Source organism: Cnephaeus nilssonii, assembly GCF_951640355.1.
Source record: "Cnephaeus nilssonii genome assembly, chromosome: 4".
Lineage (NCBI taxonomy): Eukaryota > Metazoa > Chordata > Mammalia > Chiroptera > Vespertilionidae > Cnephaeus > Cnephaeus nilssonii.
Genome location: NC_137075.1, coordinates 53,728,521 through 53,749,172, shown reverse-complemented (window position 1 = coordinate 53,749,172; position 20,652 = coordinate 53,728,521). Strand labels below are relative to the sequence as shown.

Here is a 20,652-nt window from a genome sequence, read left to right as displayed (position 1 = left end):
ATTTCTTTGGAAATGAGGGATGTCGTGAGCAAGTTAGGTCTTTGTCTTGGGAAGCCTCTGTGAAAAAGAAAACATTTCACATCAACTAGTGTGAAGACACACTATCCTACCAGCTCTCTCATTGGTTTGAACTGATTGCAATGATACATTCAAAGTAAATGTTCTTTTTCTTTAATGACTAGATTCATAGAGCTGAAAGTGAGGGGAATCTTCTACAGTTTTTCTTCCTCTTTGTAGAATATTATGTTTTTCCTTCTGTCCTTTTGTGATTTAAAGTCTAAATATATTTAACTATTTATGATTAATAACAATTCATTAACCAAGAAGTTAAACCACTAACTTTGGGAACATTTAATCTTATTACAGAGTAAATTTATTACCCCCCCCCCCAAAAAAAAAATGCTTTTGAATGGTTCTCTGACGTTAATAGTAGCCCAGCACTGGTGGCTGTCAGTGACATCACCATTTACAGCCAATTTTAGCAGAAAAGGTAATTAAAGAGGGGAGTGGGGTGGGGGGCCAATGGGGGGATATGGACACATATAATACCTTAAACAATAAAAAATTTTTTTAAAAAATTAAATATATTTGCTTGGGGAAAACAAAAATAAATAAAATAAAAAGGGGACAATTAAGTGGCAAATATGGCACATTTTTATTGTTATAGAATTCATCATTTAAAATTATAGGAACATAAAACCTTCTCATCTTTTCTCCCTGGAAAACCTTTTCTTCTCCTTTTTGTTTCTCACGAAGTGGGCCAGATGGAGAACATATCCCCAGGACAGATCATTGACGAACCCATCCGTCCAGTCAACATTCCCAGGAAAGAAAAGGATTTCCAAGGAATGCTGGAATACAAGAAGGAGGATGAGCAAAAACTTGTTAAGAACCTGATTCTGGGCAAGTGTTTTCTTTCTTCTATTCTTTCAGTTCTGCAGGCTAGGAAGTCCAAGATCAAGGTGCCAGTTAGTTTGGTTCTTGGTGAGGCCTCTCTGGCTGGCTTGCCAACAGCCCTCTTCTGGCCACCCTCACAGAAACAAAAGAGAAAATGGAGGGGCGGGGGGGGGGGGGGGGGGCGGGAGAGGGAGGAGGGAGGAGAGAGAGAGAGAGAAAGAAAGAGATCTCAAACACGCAAGTATTTTGTGCCTGGGATAAAAGGTCTTTCTGGTACACATGTCAGCGGTGGGAAAGACTAGTCACTGATTTTTGAAATATTCAACACCAGTTTCTTTAGTCCTCATTACATACTGCGCATTTGGCGCTGCAGAAACATCCTGGCCGCCATGCATTGTCAGTCAAACAGCAGGGACGCTTGCCTAGGAAACAAGTCCACCCATACAGATCCCTGGAGGCCAGGCCTTCTCAGCTCTGGTCAGACTAACCTGGAAGTTTTTGAAAAGTATTGTTGTATGGTCCCCACCACAGACTGATCACATTACAATCTAGAGGGAAGAGCCTGGCCATGTCTAATATTTTTTAAAAATCTTGCAAGGAATTGATCACACTGCTCTAGGCCATTTGCCTTCCTGAATTTCTGTTTTCCTTGCTTCCCTAGAAAGTGTATGACTAAATATATCAACAACAACAGCTCAGTAATAGAGGAAAAATACACACACAAAAGAATTAAGGAAAATATTTTAGCAATGGAAGGAGAGGGCGGACAAATGAAATGGGTGTGGAAGAAGCATTTCAGAGCAGCCTGAGGTCTTGGAGATTGCTCTGAGGAATACTTTTTAGGGGAGGGTGGGAAATGGTTAGGGAATGTGCACAGTTCTGAACTGATGCTGAACACCTCTCAGCCTTGGCATAGCATTCCTCCCCCAGGTGCCAGGTGACAGCAGTGTGATTGGCAGTTATACCTGATTTAAAGTCCCTAAGGTTCCTGGCATTAAACTTAATACTATATTTAGGTGCAGAGGTGCTAAAGTTTCAACTTGATCTTCATTTACCAAAAATGTTAAGGAGCTACTGATTTTTAAACATAGAGTTTAAGCAAAGATTCATCAGTTCAATAAACATTTAGGATGCTCTTACCAAGTGCCACGCATTTTCTGTGCTGGGTAACAAAGAGAGTAGAGTCCCTATTCTCATGTAACTTATATTCCAGTGCGAGAGAAGATAGAGAAAAGCCCTAGCTGGGTAGCTCAGTTGGTTAGAACATCATCCCGATATGCCAAGGTTGTGGGTTCCATCTCCAGTCAGGGTACCTACAAGAATCAACCAGTGAATGCATAAATAAGTGGAGCAACACAAATTGATGTTTCTCTCTCTTTCTCTCTTTGTCTCTGTCTCTGTCTCACTCCTCTCTCTCCTTTCCTCTCTCTCTCTCTAAAATCAATCAATAACTAAAAAAGAGAATAGAAAAAACAAATATATAATGGGGTAAAAAGGATGAAGAGTGAAGGCAGGTGTACTAATTTATATAAAACTGTTAGGAAAGGCCTCTTTGACAAGGTGATCTTTGGACAGAGACTGAGGAAGTAAGGAAGCAGTTCATGCTGATGATATCTGAGGAAGAACATTCCCGGCAGAAAATAGTTGGCACATAGGCCCTGGGGTGGGGGCATGCTTGGCATGTTCAGCCAACCGCAAGGAGACCCGTTTTACTAGAGCACAGTGACCTGGGGCAGGGGATCAGACCTGATCACACAGACCATGCTGAGGAATTCGTTTTTAAATGAATGAGGTGAGAAGCTACTTGGAAGATTTTCATAACAAGAGTGACATGATCTGACTGACATTTTCCTATAGAATTACTCTGGTTGTCAGGTGAAAATGTACCACTGGGGAGCGAGGGATGGATCAGAGACCACAATCCAGGAGGAGATGATGGGGACCTAGACCAGGCAGTTGGTAGCTGGATTCTGGATGTGTTTTGTAGGTAAAGCCAACAGGATTTGTTGATGGATTAGGTGTGTGGTGTGAGAAAAAGAAAGACATCAAAGGTGATGACAGGTTTATAACCTGAGAAACTGGAAAAAGGCTGGAAATGCCATTTACTGAGAAGGGGACAACTCCTGGAAGAGCAGGTACCACAGGAATGGAGTTTGGTTTGGATGGGCTCAGTCTGACATGTCTGAGCTGAGATGCCAAGAAGGCAGTTGATCCAAGAGACTGGAATTCAAGGGAAAAGTCAGGGCAGAAGATAGAGATTTGGGAGTTGTCTTGGCAGAGACAACTAAAATTCACCATGTTCCCACCCTCAAGAACTAACTTCTCTTCCTGAGCTATTAAAATACTCTTTTTATGTGACCTATTTACCCTGAACGATTGGACTCTCACATGAGAACTGTGCTTTCATTGTCTCTCAAAGTGCTTCTCATGAAGACTGTCAGTGTTAGGTAAGATTGTTTTCTCTCTCTTCTCTTTTCAGAACTGAAGCCACGTGGTGTAGCAGTCAACTTGATCCCAGGGTTACCAGCGTATATCCTGTTCATGTGTGTTCGACATGCCGACTACCTAAACGATGACCAGAAAGTAAGGTCGCTGCTAACATCCACAATTAACAGCATCAAAAAAGTATTAAAGGTCAGTCATGTTTAATAAGATTCTCATAATGAGTATAATGACAGAACCTGCACGTAGGGACTTTTTCTCCCTCAGCCTTGAGGAAGGTGTGAACACTTTGCCATCTTAACGGCCACCTTCCACTGTGAAAATGTACCACAGTAGGAAACGTTTTTCTTACAGATTGTCTATATGCTTCTTTCAAAACAGGGCTCAGGATAAACAGTAATCAAAACTAATTTGATTTAATTGTGGAGAAAATTGTTTCTTCAGAGACAGAAATAGTCTGCTTTAAGGTCTTACTTAGAAGTAAATTTAAAATATTTAATGGAGTCCATCATATACAGGGAATATGATGCTATTGTTAAGATAGGTATTAAATAAGTTCAATAATACATGGCTCATTCATATAAGAAGATAGTTGATGAAATAAAGTTTTTCTTGGAACTTTTCTTACCATTTTTCTCCAAATCACCCATAATATTCCTTGTAACCTGTGCCTGATTCCACGGGAGAAGCAACACACAGATACTAATCAGAAAGGAAAGGCTTGGAAAAGACAGAAAAATTATGTACTAAAGCAGGAAGTCCTACGTAAAATGACTCAGTGATTATGTTGCATAATCCTCCTCCTGACTCTAGAAAAACAATGAACGTTATTCTTAGTTTTAACTCAGGTGTTTCTGTGAGGAGCTAAGAGAATGTGTTCTGAATACTTTGCTTTCTGATATCTGACTTAAGGAGAATTTTCAGAATGGAGATAAGTGGATAGTTAACATGCCCAGTGGGCACTCAAATCTAAGATGTGTTTCATGAAATACTTTTTTTATTGTGGTAAAATATATATAACAAAAATTATAGCATTTAACCATTATTTTTATCCTCACCCGAGGATATGTGGAGTTTTTTGTTTATTTGTTTTTATTAATTTCACAGAGAGAGAGCAGGAAACATTGATGTGAGAAAGAGACATCGATTGGTTGCCTCCCATATGTGCCCGACCGGTGATCCAACCCATAACCTGGGTATGTGCCCTGATCAGGAATCAAATCCTCGGCCTTTCGGTGCATGGGATAATACTCCAACCAGCTGAGCCACCCGGCCAGGGCTTAACCAGTGATGGCGAACCTATGACACGCGTGTCAGCACTGACACGCGTAGCCATTTCTGATGACACGCGGCCGCTGAGGTGGCCGCATGCCGAGGATGAAACATTTGCGAAATAATGTTTTTTCTTCAAAGTGACACACTACCCGAGTTATGCTCAGTTTTTTGGCGAAGTTTGACACACCAAGCTCAAAAGGTTGCCCATCACTGGTTAACCAGTGACCAGCTCTGTGCATAAAGTGCATTCATATTATTGTGCAGCCATCACCACCCATCTCCAGAGCCTTTTCATCTTCCCCATCTGAAACTCTGCACTCAAGAAACACACCCCGCCCCCCAGCACCTGGTCATGACCTTTTGACAGATGCTAGTTCTCAGTCCCTATTGCCAAGATGTTCTATGTAGTTACAATATACAGTAGTTACTGAAGCGTGGAATTTCTGAAGATTTCATATTTAGAAATTGATGAATAGAATTCTTCTGAATAGAATTTATTTCATTTTTGGTGTACTGATGCTCTAGTGCACTTAGACTACAAGTTTTGCTAATTCTTATGCCAACCTTTACAAAGACAACAAAATCAAATCATAAGGTTTTCTCCCTTTCATCTTAATTGCAAGAAGGCATTTATCTAATTTGACTAATTATTGTACCAGATTGTTTCAAGATTACAAAAGAGAGGGTACTAGAACCTAACACCCTTTTGATGCCATTTAAAATTGATGTGCATTTGTCACACATCCCTTTTTTAATTGAAGTATACTAGTATTTGTCTTGTATCCTCGCCGGAGGGTAGCTTTTCATTTATTTGTATATTTATTTTTAGAGAGAGTGGAAGGGGAGGAAGGGAGCGGAAGAGAAAGAGAAACATCAGTGTGAGAGAGACCCATCAGTTGAGGCTGGGGTTAGAAACTGCAAATCAGGTACATGCCCTTGACCGGGAATCGAATTTGAGACCCTTTGGTGCACAGGCTGCCACTCTAACCACTGAGAACACCAGCCTGGGCTCTGTTTGGATTTAGCAATGAGTTTTTTGGACATGTGCCCCAGTCCTGATGAAGAGACAAGTAGCTTCCCTTGTGTACTGCTCTGCACTGGACTTCCTTCATCCCATTTCTGATTCACTGCTCAGAAATTGTATCTTACCACCCTGGCCAGTGTGGCTCAGTTGGCTGGGCATTGTTCCATGCACCAAAAGGTCACCGGTTCAATTCCCATCAGGCACATGCCTGGGTTGTAGACTTGATCCCTAGTAGTGGGTGTGCAGGAGGCAGGTGATCGATGTTCCGCTCTCACATTAATGTTTCTCTCCTTCTCCCTTCCTCTTTCTAAGAAAACAATTTAAAATCTTTTTTTAAATTGTATCTTACGATGTTTAACCTAACCTGGATTTCAGTGTTTCACAATCTTTCTCGTTCTCCTTTGTGATTTATAATTGTTTATAATGGTAACTGAAAGAATGGGCCTTCTGGTATCTGTTCAGTTATTTTTCAGGTTGTTATTTCTCCAAGAAAAAAAGCAAATTTAGGCTTATTCTCTCTTTTAGAAAAGAGGTGATGATTTTGAAACCGTTTCCTTCTGGCTCTCTAACACTTGCCGGTTTTTGCACTGTTTGAAGCAGTACAGTGGAGAAGAGGTGAGAAAAACCTGATTATAAAACTAACATGCTGTGCCTTCTCTGATCTTTTTAAGGAAAATGTTTAACCATTGGTTAATTTAGAAACCTGAATTCAGAGGTGGCTTGGAAGTTCATAGTTTTGTTTGATGTTTATTATTTATGGAACAGTGTGACTGTGGGGAACAACCAAGTTTCTTTCCTCTGAGAGTTTGTGTTATAAGAAAACACAGTAGAAATAAAATGAGCATTGGTCAATGAATAGTTGGAATAATGAAACTTTTTGTCAATATGTAGAAGTGGACTAGTCAAGGACTCTTTAAAAATTAAACAGTTGTAGCTTACTATAATGCTTTAAAGGTGATAAGTTAAGACATGTCTTTTTAAATTTGTCCCAAAATCTGTTTGGCTTTTGTTTGTAGTGATGTATTCATCAATTGTTTGACAGACTTTATTTTTTCAAAAATGTAATATGTAAATAATTACTGTTTATTAAGGGCTGCTTACTATGCATCAGACAGCACTTACTAGACACTGTGTCACTTAATTCTTACAACATTTCTGTGCAATAGGGATTATGACCGAGTTTTACAGATGAGGAAACTGAAGCTCAGTGAAGGTCATCCGTTTGCCCAAGTCCTCTCAGCCATAAGGAGCAGGGCTAGGATTCTGGGTCTGCCTGCCTCCGAGAGCCCGTGCCCCTAACCACTTCCCTGCACCGCCCATCCTTTGCCAGGAGGGTAGAATAGAAGCCAAGCTGTAGCACTTGCTGAGCACCCAGACAGAGGCTTGGGACAGAGGATGGTCCTGGCAAGTGATGGGAAATACAAATGTGAGCAAGATGTGGTCCCTGGGAAGATGGGACTGACAGACCAGAATTCCCCAGAGGGGCCATTCGCTGCCCTGTCATTCCCACTTCTGGACCGTATTGTTAAGGATTATGGGCAGAACCCATCAAGTAGGCTGCTGCCTTTGGCAGGCAATATCTGACAGAAGAACTTTCTTGTACCGTTGTCTTTCCATTTTAACAAATACCACCAAAAGATGAAAATCATCTGTGGATGCCAGAAAGGAAAACTTTCTATGTATCTACCAGTCTCTGTAGAAATTGATCTGTTTTACGCTATGAATGCCCTTTGGGTTCAGTATTTATAAATACAACTATATTTAATGAACTGAAGTTTAAACATGTTAGTACTTTAGGTAGTTTAATAGTAAACTTCATGTTTCATAAGTGAAACACATTAATTTTTTACAATCCTCATCAGAGGATATGTTTTTATTGATTTTAGAGAGAGAGGAAAGAAGAGGGGGAAAGAGAGAAAAACATCGATCAGCTGCCTTCCGTACACACCCCGACCCAGACCAGGGATTAAATCGTGACGTTTGGTATATGGGACCATGTTCAACTAACTGAGCTGTACCGGCTAGGGCAATTTTTTTTTTTTAGATTAAATTCTCCCATCCTATTTTATTGACATTTGCTATTGGAAAGAAATGCTAGGTTTCCAAGTTTAGATAGTATTCAAAAGCTAGTAAGAAGTGGAATTTTAAAGATGGAAACACACACTGAAAATGATCATCCTGGCATTTATGTGTGGGATGGATGGAAACTCTGTGAAGAGAGAAAAAGAACAGGAAGGTGCTGATCAAGTGAGTCTGACAGACAGCAGACATCTCACTTCCTGTGCATCATTAACTCTGCGTTGTGGCTCTAGGGCTTTATGAAGCACAACACATCTCGCCAGAACGAACACTGCCTCACCAACTTCGACCTGGCTGAGTACCGGCAGGTGCTAAGTGACCTGGCCATTCAGATCTACCAGCAGCTCGTGCGGGTGCTGGAGAACATCCTTCAGCCCATGATCGGTAAGGCCAGGGCGTCGCAGACATCAAGTCTGTCCACCTCACATGCCCACCAGTAGACGACCACCAGTGGCACATGTCTCATAGCATGTATTCAAACATAGAACATTAAAATGGTCCTAAAATTAGCTGAGGAATCCCAGAACATGGGATGTTAGCCATGACTAACTGGGATACATCAGAATCACTGCTTCCACAAGACCAGGACAGCAGTATCTAGTTCCCCTCCCCAGTGTGCAGTACCTCTCTCAGACTGGGTAATGCTGTGTACCCAGCAGTAGACCTTATTCCTTGTCCAGTTTTGAAAAACACTTCAAACTTTGGTCTAGGACCGTGGTCGGCAAACTGCGGCTCACGAGCCACATGCGGCTCTTTGGCCCCTTGAGTGTGGCTCTTCCACAAAATACCACGGCCTGGGCGAGTCTATTTTGAAGAAGTGGCGTTAGAAGAAATTTAAATTTAAGAAATTTGTCTCTCAAAAGAAATTTCAATCGTTGTACTGTTGATATTTGGCTCTGTTGACTAATGAGTTTGCCGACCACTGGTCTAGGAAACTACTACACTGCATCTACAACTAAGAAGGCTGGGGAGGGTTTGCACTTAGGCTAATTAATAGGTTACAGTAAAAGAGGTGGGAGGGTACCGTGGCAACAGAACAGGGCTCAGACACCCCAGGCTAAGTTGTACATCTCATGGCCCCTCTGGAATTGTTAAAGGCAATTTGGTTTAATGCAGCAGTTTCTAATTCAATGAGCCCCACTGGTTGTGTCTGTGTACTCTGTGTGTTTCTGTTTCTAATATGTGTTTTCAGCTAATGTGATTCCATGTACCTCCTTTCATATGTGTGCACTCATTCTGCATGTTTATTTATGTATCATGCTGCACTGTGGAATGTGTAGCATGTTTGAAGTCAGAATTAGGGGGCATGTACAGATTGCAGGCTGCTAACTTTAAATGCATTGAATTTTAAAAAACAGGCACACACACTTGTTTTTAACTTACCAAACTCTCATTCTCAGGCAGATTATCAGCAGCCTCTGAAGACTGCTCCTAGCTGCCCTTTCCTCCCCACCCGTGTGTTTTCCTTATTTCCACAATTTCTTTCCCTTCTGTGGGCTCAGAGTGTTCCATTTTCTATCGTAAGCCCACAATCAAACTAGAAACATAACAGGCTGAGGAAACAATGTGAGTCGGGTGATTTCTTCAATCATCCCCTGAAAAGTCATGAGTTTAAAGCAGCCTAGGTCAGGTAAAATGCAAGAGGCACAGATGCAAAGAAGATCAGCTTCAGTCAAACTTTTTTTCCTATTTGTGCCTGTTTTTATTGGATAAATAAGAAGTTTACCTCTAAGATGTCCTACTTAAACCCACCACCCAATCCCCCAGTGATTCAACAGCAGCTGTATGAGGTTCTTGGAGGCTGAGGTTAGTGCTAGGAGAAATAAAAGTGAGTCAGGCTTGGCCCTTGCTCTCAGGGGGCTCCCAGCCCAGGAGTAGGCATCCCAAAACCGTCCTAGAGGACACTTAGGCTACATGTTATGAGAGCAGAGGAGAGGAGCAGCAGTGCCCCAGAGGAGAAGGCTGAGTCCTGGGAGGCGGAGCTCAGGGCAAGGAAGGGCCCAGCTTCCAAGTCTTCTCCAAGACCTCTGCCCGGGCTCCTGCCTTTCTTCTTCTTTTTTTTAAAACATATATTTTATTGATTTCAGAGAGGCAAGGAGAGGGAGAGAGAGATAGAAACATCAATTATGAGAGAGAATTAATGATCTCATAATTAATGATCTCGGTTGCCTACTGCATGCCCTATACTGGGATCGAGTCTGCAACCCAGGCATGTGCTCTAACTGGGAATCAAACCATGACTTCCTGATTCATTGGTTGACATTCAACCACTGAGCCACACCGGCTGGGCAGGCTCCTGCCCTTGCTACTTGATTTGTTTGCCTCTGGGGCTCACACGGCGCTGGAGAACGCTCATCTTCTCCTAACTGCTGCATAACTCTCCCAGAACCCTCCCAAGGTACCACACCCTGGTGCTAGTACAGGCTGCTGCTTCTTAGTTTAGAAAATACACCATTAAGATTTCTTAATAAGTTTTTGCATTTAAGAATTATTCCTTTATTAAAAATCTAGAAGCTTTTTTGGGGGGAGTTCTTTTTCCCTCTGTTTAGATGCTCAGATCATTTTCCTAAACTGAATGTGTGAATGTGTGTGCACATGAAACGGTGTCCTTCCAGATCCTCTCTTTTAACGTGAACCCCTCGTGCAGTCTCAGGCATGCTGGAGCATGAGACCATTCAGGGCGTGTCCGGGGTGAAGCCCACAGGGCTGAGGAAGCGGACCTCCAGCATCGCCGATGAGGGCACCTACACCCTGGACTCCATCCTCCGGCAGCTCAGCTCCTTCCACTCGGTCATGTGTCAGCACGGCATGGACCCCGAGCTGATCAAGCAGGTGGCCAAGCAGATGTTCTACATCGTGGGGGCCATCACGCTGAACAACCTCCTCCTGCGGAAGGACATGTGCTCCTGGAGCAAAGGCATGCAGATCAGGTGAGAAACGCCAACAGTGATGGCCTCTCCTCGCTGCCGCATGACTGCCTGCCAGCGTGCGGGGAGCTGATGGCTGTCTCAGGGACAGTGCACCTGATGTCTGTCTGGGCCACAGCCACGCAGCAAAGGGAGCGTGGGCATGGAGCCACGTGCTGCGGCCTGGCTGGCCCTCTCCTCAGTCATCATTGCTCCGCTGTGCCTCCAGCAGGTTCCACTCACTGCTAAGCTAAGTTTTCAGAGGGATTGGAAAGATGATGAAAAATACATAAAGATGGAATAGTTGCTTCCTCTTCTTTTGTGTGTATTTTATTTATTTTTTAATATATTTTATTGATTTCAGAGATGAAGGGAGAGGGAAAGAGAGAGAGAAACATCAGTGATGAGAGAGAATCATTGATTGGCTGCCTCCTGCACGCCCCCTACTGGGGACCGAGCCGAAACCCAGGCATGCACCCTTGACCAGAATCGAACCCGGGACCCTTCAGTCCGCAGTCCAACTCTCAATCCGCTGAGCCAAACTGGCTAGGGCTTTTGTGTGTGTTTTAATTGTACAATAATAAAATATCAAATTATAATGCAGAATTATAATGCTTGGTTGCTCTTGGAAATTTATTTTAACAAAATACCTTTCTGTACCGTGGCAACAAGAGCATGTTTAGCGAGTCTTTCACTAATATTTGAAATATGCCCCTTGGTGTTTTAGGAAGAGCTGCACTCGGTTTGATGCCAACTACTCCTCAGCATAACCTCATTATCATAATAGAATTGACTTATTTTACAAGTAATTTGTTTTAAAACAGAAAATTCACCAAGGGGAGGCAGGAATTCTCCTACAAAAGTCTTTAGTTACTCAGTCTCAGGAAACGGCATTCTTTTCAGATTTCCCATTCTGACCCACATCCATTGCAGTTAACATTGAGAAGCTAATGCCATACCCCCAGGTAGCAGAATCTCTTTCTCTATAAGCTGTTTATACATTTGCAGCACCTAATAATTCCTCTTGTTAGCGTGATTATTCACTCTGATTGTGTGTCCATCTACTTCATTTTATTTATTTTATTTTTATTTTTAAATATATTTTATTGATTTTTTACAGAGAGGAAGGGAGAGGGATAGAGAGTTAGAAACATCGATGAGAGAGAAACATCGATCAGCTGCCTCCTGCACACCCCCCACTGGGGATGTGCCTGCAACCAAGGTACATGCCCTTGACAGGAATCGAACCCGGGACCCTTCAGTCCGCAGGCCGACGCTCTATCCACTGAGCCAAACCAGTTAGGTCCATCTACCTCATTTTAGTTTCAAAACTGCTGTTACTTGGTTGGCCATCTCTTGACACCTCAGCACCCATGCAGTTTTGGGGTCTTCCTCTCTTCCGGTGGCCCCCACTTGCCTTTCTCTCCTCCCCTCCCTGAGCTTCCTCAGGCCACTGCCTCCATCATATCCACGCTCTTTCCTAAAGAAGGCTGGAGCACAGAGTGTGTGTATGGGGGGGTGGGGAATTTTTATTCAGATGGACTTAAGAGAGAGGACTTAAAGGATTATCACTTATCACCTCTGAAGTTGTAGGAGAAACTACAAAGTGTTTCTGGTCAGCTGTCTAAGGAGGGCACAGCCACATAATGTTTTCTGTCTTATCTTTTAGCCAGTCTCACTTCATAACTTTTGCTATAATGGCTACTTTTCTATCTTGCATAAAGATAATTATATTCTCTAGTCATTTACTCTTTTATAATTGTGATTATAAACCTCATGACTTTTTATAATTTTTAAGTACAGCTGATAAGATTTAAGAAAAGCAAACAAGAATACTGCCTGTCATTTTAAAAAATTCCTAACAAAGCCATACACAGAAAATTAAGGCATTTATGACAACTTTCAGTAAATTTGCATTCTCCCCCCCTTCTCTCTCACTCTCTCTCTCCCTGCACAGGTACAATGTCAGTCAACTGGAAGAATGGCTGCGTGACAAGAATCTGATGAACAGTGGGGCTAAAGAAACCCTGGAACCTCTCATTCAAGCTGCTCAGCTTCTGCAAGTAAAAAAGAAAACAGATGATGATGCAGAAGCCATCTGCTCCATGTGCAATGCTTTAACTACTGCCCAGGTAACGCAGCTTCCCTCCTTTGACATGATTTCACATTCGTCAAGGGTGATATTGGGCAAAAAAAGAAGTCCTCTAGCGATTGCTCTCGTCTGAGCTGACTTCTCTGTGTCAGAGAAGACATATATCTGACAGCTCTTGAAGTAGGATTTCACCAGGAAGTCACACGTTTCAGTGCACTGAGACACAACCAGGAACGAAAGAGTCCCTGCTCTGAGGGGTTAGCATCCGAGGCCTGCTATGGAGCTTGTGTTCCAAAAATAATTTTCCGTATTATTTTATAAGTCTTTTAACTTCTCTATTTTAAGATAGATAATTCTTGTTTCTGAATTGAGTTTCTATCTCAAGGGACCACACTTGTTGCTGAGGGAAACACTTCAATATATAAGGACAATCCCTGCTGAAAAGGAACTGCATGTTTAGTAGGGAAGACAGATGTGTCCAGCTGATTCTGCTGGAAGGGATTCTAGTGAGCTCAGTGGTGAGGTGTCTGAAGGAGTGCTGAGGGCGATAACTGACTGACTTTGACTGTTCAGAGGAGGGCCCGTCAGGCACGGCATTGAGTTTAAGGAGGGAGCAGAGAAGGGAGGACCCTGAGGACCGGCAGCCGCATGAGGGGAGGCGTAGGCATGCGCATGCTCACTTCTCATTTGCCCAGTTATTTCTGTGCTTACTCTTGGACTTTCTTAGTGTTCATCACATATCTCATAACATAGAAAGCTCACATAGGTTACACATGAGTATGTGTAGAAAGCAGCTAGAAGGATAGTAAGGATCCTGTCAAAATTGCCACTTTGGGAAACTGGGAGGATGAGAGTGGGGGGCACTTTTGCTTTTTATGTTTTGTTCTTTTTGTACAGTTTGAATGTTTTTCCAAATTTACATTTCTTTTCAAAATGTACTATTATTTTATAATACATTTTTATTATAAAAATTAAAATAGTAAAAATACATGTGCCCTCAGACCATCTCATCTCCCCTCCTGCCCCACCAGCCCTGGGAGGAATGGAAACTACACTGAGATCTTTCCGGTCTTCTATATTATGAGCCCCAGTGCACTTAACTATATGCTGAAACTTTGATCATTTTATTTCTCACAGATTGTCAAAGTGCTGAATTTGTATACGCCAGTTAATGAGTTTGAAGAAAGAGTCTCCGTGTCATTTATTCGTACTATACAGGTAAGATCTCCCAACACAGTTTTTTAATGGAAATTTTACAATTTGTTGAAGGATAATTTTTTAAATTTTTATCATATTTTTACAGTGCATTAAGTTTTTCTTGTAACAGCTTATTGGGAAAATGAAGTGAATTTAAAACAAATGTAAAATTCACTAGCTGGGGAATTTTGGGTAGGATTTTTGGCAGAAGAAAATTGTTTTTATAGATTTAAAGAATTGATGCTCTGCTTTTTTGTTTTTTTATTCTTCTTAGATGCGTTTACGAGACAGGAAGGACTCTCCTCAGCTGCTCATGGATGCTAAACACATCTTTCCCGTCACCTTTCCTTTCAACCCATCCTCCCTCGCCTTGGAGACCATCCAGATCCCAGCCAGCCTGGGCCTGGGCTTCATCTCCCGGGTCTGAAAGCCACATTGAGGCAAAAGGACAGTACATTTCTTGCCTGAAATAAGAACCCATTATTTCCAGTGAGCTACTGAAAACACATTTTTAAAGAAGATGTAGTCATTATCTTCCAAACAAGAGGTTATTAACTGGAAATCTCCCTAGAATACTTTCATCACCTCGGAAAGAAAGTCACACTCCTTTGTGCTGTTACCTGTAGCACCGCGCACCCTTACTCATTAGGTACCCCAAGTTCACATGCAGGTGAATAATGGAAGGAAGGGGAAATGTATCTTGAGTTTCCAGCATTTATTTTAAATCCTTAGCACTGCATCTAAATGGTATAAAAAACCATAAATTCCAGATATGAGTGGTTGTTAGGAAGGTACCTACAGAGAACGTCCTCTGTGTAACCAGAAGAAAAATCACTATTGAGTGCATATATCAGTTTAGGAATCATGGTGATGTTGAACTGGATCACAGAAATCAACTGCAGTAGGTATAGTAGCTGGACAAGTAACGTCCTTTATGTGTCATTATGATGTAGAGATATTAAGAAAATGCTGGTTTACTGTATAGCATAGAAGTCTATTTGCACTGTAGTTTCCTGAGCATTTTAAACTGCTGCTACATACTGGGTTCTTCAACATGTAAGCGGTATTCTTGTTAGGTACTACGACAATAAGCTTCTCTTTTATCAACTCTGTTTACAGTACAATCAGATCAGTTTTAACTGGATTCTTTGCAAACATCTACAGATTCACCTGCACAAGTAGCAGACACTGGGAAGTCATGTAGTGATATGACAAAATGTTTGACATTCAGGGGTAGGATTAGACAGAACGGCAGTTGTTGGTGTCATTATTTATTCAGGACATATTACAGTGGTGTGCTCATTATTTTCCCTGATGGATACCACATCAGGGTACAGTGTTCTGTGAAGTGACTTATTTTTAGTTCCCAGATCTGATTTCTGCAATGCATATAGTCAACCTTGACAGGTTTCCTTTCTTCTTAATTTATTAAGAATTAATCTCAGTCACTATCTAGAGAGCATTGTCAGAATATTCATGATTCAGGTCTTGAAACGTTGATTATCCTATAAATTATGCAAAAAGAAGGTGTGTAATGAATACTTATGATTCCTTTTTTTTTAGCCTTTGCAATTTCTATAAACATTCTCAGTAACGCTAGATACTTTAAAGATCATCGTGTTAGAAATACTTTGACTTATCTAAGAAATATTAGAAGATTGCTGAATTTTACAGAGGATTGGGCTTCATAAGACCCAGATTCTATGTTTTCACTCCTAAATTTTAATTAAACATATTCTGTATTTTTCCTTAAAAATCTTATACATAAATCTTTCAGGTTGTGCAAATACAAATCCTTAGTTTTCATCAGAAACTCTGTTTCTTCATTGCAATCATAGATTTATATAATTTAACTCCCAGATGGTTTATAAAAATGCATCTTATTAAAATATGTGCAATATTATTAATGGAAGTCAAACAGTTTAGAACCAGTGATAAAGATTGTTATTAAAAGATAAATACTATCTGTTAACTTATTTGGGCCTCAGATTCCTCTTTTATAAATAAGAGGATTGGACAACTGACTCTTAAGGTCCCTTCCACGTCCACCTCTCGGCGCTTAGATCCTAGAGAAATGAGCTGTAGTTCCTCAGTAAGTTTATCCTCTGATATAGAGACCAGTGTTCAGTGCCTGTTAAGTCTGAGGGATTAATAAAAATATCACAAGTCTGTTTAGTTATAACCTTTCTTCAATGTGCATGATCTGTGTCCATGATTTTAGAAAGTTAATTGGTCTAGGTGATTTTTATTGAATCACATACTGCTGTATTCAATTGGATACATTTATTTGCAAAACCAACCCAAAACATTACTAATTCAATCAGATTCTCTCAGTTTTGCCTGGTTTGTCACTGTGGTTTTCAGTGAACAATGAACTCATAACCAGATGGTTAGTACTGAATGTGTCATAGTCTAAGAGCATAGGTGGGACTTGAGTGGGGAGAGGCTCACAACGAAATGCCACCGTCAGTAGGCTGTCCACCGAAGCCCCCGACCTCCCCAGCTCAGTCCTGTGCAGCGTGTCCATGCGACCCTCAGTCTTGTCAGGTCTTCAAGATGCGCCGTGGCTCCCGCTGCCTTGCAGCCCCTTTTCCTGCTCCCAGACAGCTCGCGTCCTGAAGCGTCTCCTGTCGAGGCCTTGGTGTCTCCCGGACTGCTGTCCTGCTGGACAGTGCTGCAGCCTGTGCCCTGCTGGGCTGGAGGGCCTGTTCAGGGACGGCCACACAAAGTCCGCTGTTCCGGGGCTCCCAGGCTCCCAGGACCCAGGTGGGGGTCGGAATTAACTTCTCTTAGCAGCCTACAGACCTTTAGTCATGACAAGAGTACCTGAAGCAGGGGCCCCGTGGCCTGGTAACGACGGCTACTTGAGGATGCAGCACTGTTCTGAGGACTGCTCACCCGCCCTCTGTCCATCCACACTCTCCTGCGGCTGCACACACTTCCGGCAGCTTCCACCTGCCCATTTGTCTGTTCGCTCTTCCCCTTCCGTCACGCAATCCGTGTATCCCATCTCCGCTCTGACTGCGTTGAAGGCAGTAATGGATGTAGTCAGTCCTCAGCTGCCCCCTGGCCCGCCTGGTGGCTTACCTCGAGGCTAATCTGTAAAACTTGTTCTCCTTCTCTGTAGTACATTTTTAACATTATCACTAATTTACTTTTTCATAATTCCTCTATGACACACATTAGGAATTCAAAGAAAGATCTTGAAAGAATAGCAGTTCATTGTCTTAAGCCCTTCTCAATACTCAACTCCCCACTCACATCTAGATTAGCTCGCACCTTGGAATTCAAAGTTGAAAAATTAGAAGCAGTTTCCCTTCTTGTAGCTTTTCTTAGGTTAAGGCTTTGATCCACCTGAGAGTAACTACAAAGATGGGGGAAGATGAATATGGTATAAGATCCACAATGTGGCTTCATGATTTCTTTGGCAGTTTTGAAAAATCCCCATGTACCTGACACTTCTTTTGTCAGGATAAAAGTACATATCTATATATTCCAAAGCCAACTTAAAGGAGATTAGGGGATTGGGATCAGTTAGTATGATTTGCTTTATTTCAGTGGATAATTGAGAGTTGGCTCTTTCTGGGTAATAGTGTATAATATAGAGCAAATCTTTTCATAACAGTGAGGGAAACTATAAAAATGCTTTATTAGAATCTCAGTACAGTGGTTGTTGAGTAAAGGGGCAACTGCCACCATCTGAGAAGTCTGTCTCTCTCTCGCTCTCGCTCTTGCTCTCGCTCTTTCTCAAACACACACAGTCACCAGTTCATAGAATTCCCCAGGAGACATAATCAAGTATCCTCTGGGTAGCTTCAACTACTTAGGATAAAACAGCAACAATTAGTGTTTGACCTTTAAATTCTCCTGTAGAACAGTACCTCGCATCTGGCTCTGCTTTCCTCCAGCGTGCTTTCTCGTTACCTCACTGTGTCCTCACAGCAGCACCGGAGGGTAGAACTGTGGCTACAGTCATCTGCTGATGGTGCTATGGGAGGTAGGTCAGACTTGCCTGAGTCCCGCAGCCCTCCAGCCCAGCTGCTCTCCCCACAGCAGCGGCAAGTCCTGGGGTTACATCTGTTCCTCGGTACCTGTGGGGTGCCCCGGGTCAGCAAGAGGTGCTCTTTTTCCTTATCAGAGTTGGCAGCTGGCATATGGGAGCTGAGCAATGAGCAATGCCGAGTTCTTTGTGCTGACGAGACATCGCCTAGAGCCAGTAGTTTTCTTTCTGTCACAGTTGCCTGCTACCACTAGGCTTGGCTTTGTAATTACCCAGTGCTCCCTTGCAGGGTGCAACACTCAGTGTTTAGGGCATTAATTAGTAGCAGGCTGGCTCAGCCTGGTGGAAAGCAGTGAACGCCTCCCAAAGTGATGAGGAAGGTCACTCTCAACACACACCCCTCTGCTAGAGCCACCAGTGAGCTGTGCAGCCCTTGGGGAACCTGCAGCTGCAGGCCAAGCCCCTGGGTGCTTCTGAGCACCATTCCCCACCAGGCCATGCACAAGTCAGGGCGCACTTAGACATTACTGTGTGTGCATGCTGCCAGTGTCTGCTTTGCAGCTAGGAGGTGTGCTGTATGCATGCGTGTTAGGGAGGCTGTGTGTTGCTATGGCCTCCGTTCATGGATAGGAGCATCGTCATTTTTTCTCAGGCCGTGCTGTGAGGGCCGCCTTAACCCCTGCTCCCTTCCCTCCTGGAGCTGCCTTAAGTTCTCCAAAACTTTTCCTCTGTACAGGGATGTCTTGCCTGGAGAGAATAGCAAGCCCTGTTTCTCAAGGTCTTGTGAGGGTTTTGGTTGGGTGTGGCCTCCAACCACTAATTCCTTTCCCCGCGTCTGCATGCTCCTCCCTGACCTGTTACTTCTTCCTTTCTTTTCTGTTATTTCCGAACAGGTAATAGAACTCTGAGGCAGCAACAATCTCAGAGCCAATGGAATGTGGGCTTAGAAAGCCTTCCTGAGTTTGGGGGTCAAGGGGTGGGAGGACTCTGTGTCACAAGTAAGCAAATGAACATGGAAGAAATGTTAGATTTTTGGTAGTATTTAAATGGCTTGTTTTCCACCAGCCTCTTCTTAATAAATAAAGGTAAAGAGTACCACTGTAAAACTTTTCATGGACATTCTTTAAAAATATTTTTTAAGAACCCGGTACTATAAAAGGTTGAAAACAAGAAAAAGTGCTATAAATTTGAACCCATTGTATTACCCTAAATTAAATCAGCCTGGAGTTAGTGGGTTTTCAGAAGATCAGGAACAGAAAAGTACTATGTAACATATCTGCCAAAATGTGTTTTATACATTTTTTAATTTTATAATTCGGTCTAGCTAAAATGTTCATTAGCTTAACTTAATGGGTGTTAGTAGAGTCATAAATATCTGAAAATGACTAACCTTTTTAGTACTGTAATATTGCCTGAAATATTTGAAAGAAAAATGTTTTTTGAGTTGAAACTGGAATGTATAATTCAATGCTTGGTAGGTGAGTACATTTTAATGCATTTTTCAGAGTCAATAATTTCAAATGTCTTATTGTTGCCATATGTTGTAAGATTTTAGCTCACATTTCAGGCTTTCTAAATCATTTGAGCCATTTAATTTTTTCCCAACAAATGCTGATTTTTTCCCCATTAAATGTGGATATGTGTGTTGTAATTTGTGATTCCTAGTTATGTATTTCTGTGGAATCCTGGAGTAAGGTTGACATGTTTGTGTCTTGGAAATTTTAATTGCTCTAACAGTGTTGCACAGAAATGAGCTCATGACATTTAACATATTGTATTTTAATTATTAACTTTAAATTGTTAATTTATTGTGAAATGGCTATGCCTTTTAACTAAAATGAAATTGAACATTGCAATTTTCCAAACAGTTTTTCTTCTTGGGCCTGGAAAAGTTTTAGGTACAGTATTCATCTATTGAAAAGGAAGCAGAAGTACTGAGAAATGAAGGAATTACCACCCAACTCTAGTTTTAAAGGGAACCCATCCCAGCATATCTCACATGTAGTTTTTAAAAATAAGTTAATAATTCACCTCATTTTAACAAAAGCCTTTGAAACATGGGTTTTTCACTAGATACCACCTAGTGCTAAGATGGAAACCAAAACAATATCAGATTGACATTTAAGCTCTAAATTTGTAGTTGTCTAATGTTGTATTTAGTAAATGTGTGTCATTAATGCTGTATTCTCCTAGCTATTATAGAAAATTGTTCAAATAAAGATATGGATATAAAGGATTTTTGTTAGTGTCTTATAAATAAACCCACAACACATGAAACATGGAATATAGACCACATTCTGGATCACCTTTAAAATTTAAAAAATAGAAGTTCTATAATGTATGCTTTCAGATGAAAACAGAATTAAACTAGAAATCAATGACAAGAAAAATGGTTGAAAAATCTCCAAATACTTGGAGATTAAACAACACACTTCTAAATAACACATGAGTCAAAGAAGAAATCTCAAGAGAAATTTAAAAATATTTTGAACTAAATGAAAATGAAAATACAACTTATCAAAATGTGAGAGGTGCAATGAAAGCAGTACTTAGAGGGAAATTTATAGCATAGACTGCACATATTAGGAAGAAAGAAGGCCCTAAAATCAAATATCTAACTCTCTACTTTAGGAAGTGAAAGAGGGAATTAAGTGCAAAATAAGAAGGAGGAAAGAAATAACAATTATAGCAGAATTTTTTAAATGAGATTTAGGACAGGAAACCAATAGAGAAAATCAGT

The 20,652-nt window shown here is 41.6% G+C and overlaps 1 protein-coding gene across 4 annotated transcripts in view; it reads left to right on the top strand.

The window, feature by feature from the left end:
• Positions 1-20,124, top strand: part of MYO5A (myosin VA) — a 201,192-nt gene extending 181,068 nt beyond the window's left edge. For all 4 annotated transcript variants that reach the window (XM_079769424.1, XM_079769422.1, XM_079769425.1 and 1 more), the window contains 8 exons: positions 757-903; positions 3,377-3,531; positions 6,164-6,253; positions 7,951-8,101; positions 10,365-10,647; positions 12,581-12,755; positions 13,853-13,933; positions 14,187-20,124. In XM_079769424.1, the coding sequence (XP_079625550.1) occupies positions 757-903; positions 3,377-3,531; positions 6,164-6,253; positions 7,951-8,101; positions 10,365-10,647; positions 12,581-12,755; positions 13,853-13,933; positions 14,187-14,339 (1,235 nt within the window). In that variant the 3' untranslated portion in view covers positions 14,340-20,124. The remainder of the gene's footprint in view (positions 1-756; positions 904-3,376; positions 3,532-6,163; positions 6,254-7,950; positions 8,102-10,364; positions 10,648-12,580; positions 12,756-13,852; positions 13,934-14,186) is intronic.
• The last annotated feature ends 528 nt before the right edge of the window (positions 20,125-20,652 follow it).